Here is a 9,877-nt window from a genome sequence, read left to right on the forward strand (position 1 = left end):
ACGCGACCGTGGCTCCCTTGGCCGGGATCGAGCACCGCCGAGCCGGACACTTGACGCCGGGAAACATGGAGGCTGTGGCCGAGGAGCTGCGGGCCGGCTCTCGGGTACCTGTCACTATCGATCAAATAGTTAACGACACATTGGTGGTGACGCTGACTTACCGAGAAAGGATCTATACGGGGATATTACTTGACTGCAACAAAAAGTGAGTGTTGTTTCGTTTATTCTTTCTCATACATTTATCTTTGAAATTGATTTGCTGAACTCAGGTAACGGCTAATGTAGCTTCGGTGCTAACGGGTCAGGGCTAGCACATTAGCTGTGAGCTAGCTGTGAGCTAACTGGGCCTCTATACGTAAGGCTCGCAGGTTATTGTAGCTGATGGGGGAGCTAAATGCTAGCTGCTCGGCTAATGGCAAACTCCTTTAATTTCAGCTCATAATGACACGGTCACATACATTCATTGACTGCGGTCAAATGCTGTATGTGAAGAAAGTGTCCCCATCCACAGACATTGTTCATTACTTGTTTTAAACAATAACTAAAGTCAATGGCTTCAACTGTAGCTTATTGTTAGCCCCATCAAACACAGAGCAGCTCAAACGGTTCCAGTAAAAGGGTAGGCCCTGGCTTAACACTATTCTGTACTATTTCAGTAGTGTTTTGCTGTGTTCATACATACAGATGGCATTGCATTGTGTGATAGTTTTCTGGAGTGATATAAGTATACAATAATGTGAAATACAGTTGCTCTTCTGAGAAATAGCTCTTCATAACCAGTCACTTTGGATCTGCAGAAACAATGGAAAATGGCAATAAAGACACAAGTGGGATTTGATGGATCTGTGATGCCTTTTCTCTCAAACTGGTTCTGATAAGATCCAGTGACCATATGAGGCTCTGTTCTTGAATAAAAGGCCCACTCTTACCAGTTATCAAGAAAACACAATGCTGTTCAAATGAGAAAACCTTATAGGTCAAAATAACAATTGACGGGTATCAGTGTCATGTCTTATCTGCCTCTCTTGGTTTTTTGTGTCACATGTATAAGCCTTGTGTTGCTCTAGGTTCTGTGCACCTCAAAAGCCACTGGCTTTAGACTATTTATAGTCTAGCAGAATCAGAATCTGACCAGCTTTGCCCCTTTAGTATGCTTAGATGGTTTTTCATGTGAGAGCTCAAGCTGTCCTGAAAATAACCCACCCAAATGGGAAAAGGCAGGCCTTGGAATAACTTAAAATAGGCCTGTATTTCAGGCCTTGTCACTGACAAAATTTGACTTCTTCTTCCTTTTCAGCTCATGGAAATACATTTCCTGTCATTGTCCCCCACCATTTTTTTTATGTCATCATCTAGGCCTATTATTCAGGCAGATCTCAGCATCTAGTTACACTGTACACAACATGAAATGGCAACAGCGCAGTGAATCATGGCTGGTCATATGCTGCGTCCTTGTACTGTGCTTAACCAGCACTGCCTGTTCCCTGTCACAGGCCGCCCTGTTTGTGCCGTGTCAATCACTGTGAAGGCTAATATTCGACTGCTTAGGGGAGCATATACAAAGGTGAGAGGAACAAGCTGCACCGAGAGACTGTTATTCGGAAATGCCTGCCAGTTACTTCTCCTGGGGAAGAAAACAGGCTCCCCAAATGTGCACTAATTAATAATCTCAACACACATAAGCCCCAAATAGACACAAATGCAAAAACAAACTGAAATCTCCTGGCTCCTTCCCTACATCCCTGAATCCCGAGTGATTCATGGGATTGTTTTTGTTCAGTCAGATGTTGGGGAGGGGGGGTTCCTGGGCATCCTGTAGTCTCTTTGTCTGCTGTCTCCTGACTAAAGCAGCACAGCCATGTTACTGTTGCCTGCCAGCCACCTCTCAAGACTTCTTGGCAGTTGGGCCTTCTTTGGACATGTTTGCTGGTGCTGGAGTATGAAAAAGAACACATAAAATCACTCAAATAGAGTCAGTGATACTCTTGCTCCATTTCTGTGGCTTAAGGCAGCAGGACAGACAACCGCCTGGTTGTTTGCGGACCCCAACCCCCACATGCAAAGAATTTTCAGCATACAGGTGACAGGGAGAGTAGTGTCAGTGTGTCCAGACAAAGCTAAACAAAATGGTAAAATGGGGTTTTCTACCTTAAGCCTATGGTAGGCCACTTATAGTGCAGGCTTTAAACACATTTGGGTGAGTTTTTTTTTTTCTTTTGGCTCAAGGTATTAGATTTGTGCTGTCCCACTTGCCTTCCGTTATCTGACGTGGTGAAATACAAGCACGACATTACAGTATCGCTCTTGTGGAGGAAATTGCTTAACTAGAAAAATTCCAGAAATGCTTGTCATTGGCAACAAGAATATTCGTGTTGGCTCGCATTAACTTCACTGTAGCAATCTAATGAACTCCATAAGATGCATTCATTTGTTTTCTTCTCTTCTTCATTGTAGGACTGGGCTATTCGGTCTACCAGATTTCACGGCAAAACCTGGGGACTGCCCGATATCTACACCGGCTTGTGAAGTCCCAGAAGTTCTGAGTGAGGAGCCGGTTTCCAAATCTCCCAGCCAGGCTTCACACAGACCAAAGGATGAAAACACTCTCCCAGAAAGCAGCACAACTACTGCACCTCTTCCCTGCCCTATACCGACACCAGTGCCAGCTGGACAGACTCCTTACCCTCCTTATTTTGAAGGAGCCCCCTTCCCTCAGCCCTTATGGGTGCGCCACAGCTACAGCCAATGGGTACCTCAACCCCCACCGCGACCAATCAAGAGAAAGAAGAGGCGAACGCGAGAGCCTGGACGTATGACCATGAGTACTATCCGTCTGCGGCCACGGCAGGTACTGTGTGAAAAGTGCAAGAACACGCTTAATAGTGACGAGGACAGCAAAGATGGCATGAGCAACACTAAGACTTCTAGAAAAGAGAATTCACTACAGAGCGACGATGATGGAGATGACAAGGACATCCCCTCTAAGCTGCAGAGAAAAGAGGATGTAGTTGCAACCAAGGACACTAAGAGACGTGAAAACGGCACCAGCCTTGACAACAAGCGTCTCAGGAAGGACAAAAGGGGGGAAGCCGAAGGGGAGAAGTTCCCTGGAGGTGACGTTATTCCCCACAGTCCTGTCATAAAGATCTCCTACAGCACTCCTCAGGGTAAGGGGGAGGTCATGAAGATCCCCGCTAGAGTCCACGGTTCAGTCAAGCCATTCTGTCCCAAACAGCTCGTGCAGAATGGCGTAGGAGAAAATGGTAAGGCGCCTTCTGATCCCACCAAGGAGCAACGGCACATTTTAGATGCCACAAGGTCTGGCCTCACCGTGTCCATTCCCAAACTCAAACTGACCAGGCCTTTTACAACCGTGGGTCAGGACTTGCCTTCCCCAAAGATCCACTTGAGACCCCCTCAGAGGGAGGGTGAGGAGAGCGTGGTCGAGTATGAGGCAGAACTTGTAGGAGGCCCCAGGAGACGAAGTCCCAGAATGCCCGGTCCCTGCCTCCCCCACTCTGAAGACTCGGGGGAAGGTAAAAACTCTCTGGAGTTGTGGTCCGGGAGTTCGGGAGAGGAGGCCGAGCGCGGCCACAGCGACCTCACTCTTCTCATCAATTTCCGTAAGCGTAAAGCGGATTCGTCTAGCCTGTCAGTCTGCAGCAGCGACAGTCTAGACGAGTCCAAGTCTTTCAGCTCTGACGGCACCTCACCAGAGCTGTGTGATCTGGCCCCAGGCGAAGACCTGTCTGTAACCTCATCTTCCGTACCCTCACGGGAAGACTGCAAGACTGTGCCGCCGCTCACGGTGCGGCTTCACACCCGCAGCATGACAAAGTGCGTAACAGAAGAGGGTCACGCCGTGGCGGTGGGCGACATCGTGTGGGGGAAGATTCACGGCTTCCCCTGGTGGCCAGCACGTGTCCTCAGCATCAGCGGCACCCGCAAACAGGAGACGGCCAATTGCGAGGCCCAGTGGCCCCAGGCAAAGGTGGCGTGGTTTGGTTCACCCACCACCTCCCAGCTGTCCGTTGCCAAACTGTCGCCCTTCAGGGAGCTCTTTAGGTCCCGCTTCAACCGCAAGAAGAAAGGGATGTACCGGAGAGCCATCCTGGAGGCAGCCAAGGCCGTGGGCCACATGAGCCCAGAGATTACGTCGCTGCTTTCCCACGGTGACACGTAGGTGAGTTAACAACACCTAGATGTTACATGTGTTTGTATCACTTCTACTTTATTAGCTAAGTGCTTTGTAAAACTGTTAACAATGAGTGCCCAATCTAACTCAGAGAAAACTACTCAAATGTTGGAAAAAATTGAAACAGGTCATATATCAAAGAGCTGGCACAAAAGGACAAAGGAAAGCACTAGCAATTTGTTCCATCAACTGAAAGACAGAAAGGCATTTGCAGAGGGCTATACTTGCATTCATTTTAAGGTTAAAAAATCCCCTTTTAAGAATAATATATATATATATATATTCTGTGCGTGCCAATAATCTTTGAACATACAGTATGCATAAGTGTCAAAGTGACTTAACTAAGAGATTTCTACAGAGTTCTGCAAATTAGGATGTACTTTGAAGCTAACAAAGGATGAGCTGCTAATTCTTTTGAGGCTTGCAGTTGGGGTTGAGATTTGACCGCATGTTATTCATTCTGAACCCAGTATCAAATCAGCTTTTTGAATCTGATTCTATTCAAATCCCACGAGTGAATCTTTTTCGATGTAGCAGTACATACATTGAAATAACATTGTATATAAAGAGCATATGGAGCTACTGAAACTATGTCGTCGATCAGCTTCAATGATGATGTGACTGAACGTTTAACTGGGAGATTCTGACTCCTGATCGTTTTACATCACCGGCCCTCTAATCACACTACACACAAGTTTCATTATGTCCTGTTATCAAGTTACTCACTGAATGAACATTAATAAGGCAGCTGGTCATACCACCGTTTTTCATTTTAACCAGTGAAAGTGATAAAGCCAGCCACAAATGAGAAGCTGCTACCTGAATGTTTATACACTTATCTTTGCTAATAAGAGTAAGCAGAGAGGGGGAAAAAAAGATTGAACACATAACACTGACAACTAACCTGCATTCTCCATTATATTTTGAAACCCCTTGTTAAAGCTAAAGTCGGTAACTTACCATGCATTTATTTATTTTTGTTCATTTTTGCTGAGACTGTCACTATATCCTGACAACATAATGAGATCTGTGGAAAAAGTCATTTGTATCTCTCCCTCCATCTTCTGTTCTTGTCAGTCTCCCAGGGTCCTCCCTGTCTGCTCCTAATGGCACCTGTTAGATTCAAATAGGCCCGACCTGCAACAACCATTCAGAGCCGAGGACTCTCTGTCAATGACTGCTCCGAACCCCGATCAAACTGTGAAACTAGGCAGCCCTGATCAAATATGAATCAATATTCTGTTACTGTATTGCTTATTTCTCGCAATAAAGTCCTTCAGGAACATACTGTATTTTAGTTTACTGCTTAGCTGTAAAATAGCAAGCCAAAATGTAAAAATAAGCCACATATGCAGTACAGACTCTTCTCAGTTTGATTGGAGGTCATGAGCAGTCGTTGACACTGCGTCAGAGACTCCTGGGCTCCGATTGGTTGTCTGTCAGGCGCAGATGCCATGATGAGCACACAGAGAGAGGTAGAGATACATGGCAGATCTCCTCTGTCATTGTGCTGTCAGGATATAGTGACAGTTTCAACAATCATGGGGAAAAAAACATTTTATACAGAAAGTTGTGAATTTTAGCTTTAATGTGAATTACTATAAAACTACTACTTGGGTTTAGGGAAGATCTTGCTTTGTGTTCAAATACGTTCTTTTGTAATATGAGAAAATATAACTAGACTAGACTAGAACAGTGATGGTTTTGCGACCCGTCCATCTCGACCTCCTCAGCGTGTGGACTTGAAACGTTCCTGTAATACGTCCAAAAACAAACGTGATCCGAGAGAAGAAAGTTTGCAGATGCAGTCTAGTTGAGAACGTAGTTTTTGGGAGACCAGGCTCTAACATTTGACTTTAGTGAATCTGTATTTCGCCAGCCTCGGTGTCAGAAGTCAGAGTTACAGAGTTGAGATATTTGCACTGTAGAACGCTGTTATCCTGATGACGGTCCACACCCTAAAATATCCTGCAGATGTAATGAGACGCCCTTAAGGTGTCATTCACTTGTATTCAAAATGCTCCTCACTTCAGCAGACGCAAAGAGTCCTAATCCTCACTGCAAAGCTTCAGTAAGACATTAACTTCAAGGACGACAGTATTTGTAAAGGTGTCATTATCATAAATGAATTGTGAATACATTTCAGGTCATATTGCCCAGGCCTCATCCTTAAATCTTCTTTAAGGGGGGGGGGGGGGGGGGGGGGTGTAAGCCGAGTGATTCTGCAGCAACCTGCTTATTTGAACAAATATTTAGTTGTGCCGTGCCAGCCCGGGGACACCAGCCACATTAATGTCATGAATGAGTTGCTGTGCTCAAAGCAGCATAACAAACATTCATAGCAGCTTTAATGCAGGCAAAGGCTGCGACAGGAAGAACCTGTTAAAATGACTTTTGGGTCCGCACAATATAGAAGGTACCGCTTTTGTAATTCAGTGAAAGTAATGCAAAGGTATTGCTGCAAGTGCATCAAAATAGGCTTTCTATTAGATCTTAAAGGCATGCTGTCATCTGTAGCTATACCAGGATTGTTCCCCTGCTTCTCTAGTGCATGTTCCCTGCATGTGTATAACACACAAGCGCTCACACACACACACACACACACACACACACACACACACACACACACACACACACACACACACACACACACACACACACACACACACACACACACTCTCAAGGTTAAATATTGTCTTTTGAGTGATATGAGAGACGGACAGGCTACTTCCAACCCTTTGTCTACTCTGTTATTGGCTCAAGAAGAGATCGTTGACAATATACACAGTAAGGAGTTGAGACAAGCCTTTATTTGGTACTTTTTGTTCCCCAGAGCTCATAAAAGTTTTTTCTTGCCCCGCCAGTGACACGGAGGTTTCAGCAGGTCAGAAAGTAGCTCATGTTCACTTCACAGCGCTCCATAATCTTCAGATGACTAACGTGACATGTCGAGAACCACATGTCTCCCACCGCTGAGCCTTGCGTACTGTGTTAAGAATTCTTCGCACCGGTTATACGACCTGCCGTGTTTGCTCATTGTCTTTCTTTTGTGCTCTCTCTCTCCTTCTCCCTTCTTTTTCTCTTGTGTAGAGGCTGAGGACTGAAGAGAGGTCTCCAAGGTTTTTTTTCTGAATTCTCAGACTGTGTCATCAAGACCCAGGAGGGAATACGTGCGGTTGCCACGGCTACTATTTATATGCCGGGTTCTTTTTGGTTTTTTTTTTTTTCTTTCTACTCATCAGGCTGGTTGAAAAATGGCCGCCAAAGTGGAGTGTTGTTAAGACTGGATAAGGATGCAAACAAAATAAGGCATCTCATGGTCCACTATGAACTATTCCTCCTTTTTTTGTTATTTTCTAGATTTAATCATTTTTCCGATAGAGCCGAAAAACGACACTACAAGGACCCAAAATGTATTTATTATCTGTAATGTTTTATTATGATCCACCCTTCTACTCTGATCTCGCGGAAAAAAACCTCCCAGTCTGCTGCTGTCATTATCACGGCCCTCGCCGCTGATGTGTTCACTGCGAGGTCCAACTCGTCCGGCCAGAGGAAGCCTGCGGCGTCTTCAAAGGAACCCCCCCCCACACACACACACACACACCACGACGAGCTGTTTGAGCACGGTTTACAAAGTCTTACCCCTCCCTCGAATCCTCCTTCTACTTCTGAAAATGTGAACGGCTCCATCCAGAGACAGTAGTGACTGTTCCAGCTCTTCTAGCGATCGATGTTCCATCCTCGTAGCCTTCTGCCACATTAGTTGGATTTGTGGATGTATTTATGCTGTACTCTTATTTTTCTCCCTCTCCAGAATCATGTCGTGTCTCCCTTCCATTTCATTTATAACTTTAGAAGTGTCAGCAAACGTCCCCCTCCAAACTCGCTGTTCCCGAGAACCATTTTTACATCACTTTAATTATTTAAAGCGTCATGTTTAAGAAAAAAAAAAGCACTTTATCTGTACCTTGGTGGCCTGCTGTAAGCTCACTTCTCAGACAGTGACACTATTGCAAGATACAGCCCTGAGAGGCAGCAGGAGTCTTTGTGGTTGACTATCCATGGCCTTGGAGATACAAAAAAAAACAACGAAATCCTTTTTTTTATTATTTTATTTTAGCGTACGATTTTGGGGACACCAGACATGAATTGGTTGTGTACACTGTATTCTTGCTTTTGACTTGGGCGCGTTTCTCTCAGCTTATCTGCCACACACACACACACACACACACACACACACACACACACACACACACACACACACACACACACACACACACACACACACACACACACACACACACACACACACACACACACACACACACACACACACACACACACACACACACACACACACACACACACACACACACACAACAAACATCCACGTTTTAACATTTCCACTGGAGAAACATGGGTGAACAGATGTGTCAAAGCCCCCTATGCATAATCAGTTAAAGCTTTATGAGTGACTTTGGGAATATAGAAAAATAATAACATGCTGTAAGAATACTGTGAATTCAACTGCTGAGTGTGCTGAAGAAAAGCTCTCTACCGGTCAGGGCCTGCAGTTATTGAGTCATCTGGCAGAAGCAGACTGCAACGCTGACCTTTAGCGACCTTTGTGTTGAAAGCAGCACAGTTGGAATAGGGAGGGGAGGGGGCAGCGAAGGCAAGAGACTGCGGCTGTCGAGCACAGCCCCGTCTGTATCAGAAACTTACCGAAGATTGCACACAGTCACACTCAGCCAACCAGCCCGTCTCCCTCCTGCCTGTCTGGGAACACTTTGTTCACATCGAGGCTGAAAAACGAGCTCACCGATTGTCAGAGAGAGGAGCGCGTTTATTAGCAGAGCAGGTAACACGCTCCTCCCACCTTGATAATCTGTGGTTTGAGTGTTTGCTGTCAAGCCCCGCTAGTTTCCAGGCAGCCTTACACAACGAGCAGTGGGAGAGTCTAAATGTATGTATGCCTGAGAGGGGAAACGGTCGTCAGGATTTTCCCGTGTATGAGCAACATGGCTATCTACTGTTGCCCACGTCGGTCAATGTTATTGGCTACTTTTTTTTTGTTTTCTTTTTTACATGTACTGTACATAAAATAAAATATAAAGCAATACATGTGCTGTTGTGGATGGGTCACTTTGTCACAGAGGACGAGAAGAGAGAGAGGTATCAGGATTCGTTTATGGATTGTTGTTTGAAGTTGAAACGCTGGAGTTTGTTACCAATGTTACACATGAATCAACATTTGTAAAGTTAGCAAAATGCCCCTGTAACTGATACTTCAGTTTACTCACCATGAGGCGTACTGTTCAGCCAGTTGTGTGATTAAGCAATAATTAATGACACAGTGGTACGCTGTGATGATATTGCATTAAAGAAGCGTTGTTCGGCCCGACACGACCCTCTTGGCTGTCGTATAATCGCTCGTCCCATAGTTAAGAAGGTTGGCGGTTCGACGCCAGGCTCCAAGTGTCCTTGAGCCATACTGAAGCATCCTGCCATGGGTGTGGTCAGAAGATTAAAAAGGTGCTATATATAATTTCAAGTCTATGTGCCACTGAAGCTAGTTAAGTTTTATATTTTCTGTCCACATAGCAAAAGAAAACGACACACTTTCAAAACAAAAGTAAAAAACAAATACTTTTTTTTTTTAATCTGGGATTCTGCTTA

The 9,877-nt window shown here is 45.1% G+C and overlaps 1 protein-coding gene across 1 annotated transcript; it reads left to right on the plus strand.

The window, feature by feature from the left end:
* Nucleotides 1–50: 50 nt before the first annotated feature.
* On the plus strand, nucleotides 51–8,229 carry pwwp2b (PWWP domain containing 2B). Its single transcript, XM_083922932.1, has 3 exons — nucleotides 51–205; nucleotides 2,455–4,183; nucleotides 7,286–8,229. The coding sequence occupies exons 1-2, from the start codon at nucleotides 66–68 to the stop codon at nucleotides 4,181–4,183; spliced, it is 1,869 nt and encodes a 622-aa protein (XP_083779058.1). The 5' UTR covers nucleotides 51–65; the 3' UTR covers nucleotides 7,286–8,229.
* Nucleotides 8,230–9,877: the final 1,648 nt, after the last annotated feature.

Source organism: Echiichthys vipera (assembly GCF_963691815.1).
Source record: "Echiichthys vipera genome assembly, chromosome: 11".
Classification (NCBI taxonomy): Eukaryota; Metazoa; Chordata; class Actinopteri; order Perciformes; family Trachinidae; genus Echiichthys; species Echiichthys vipera.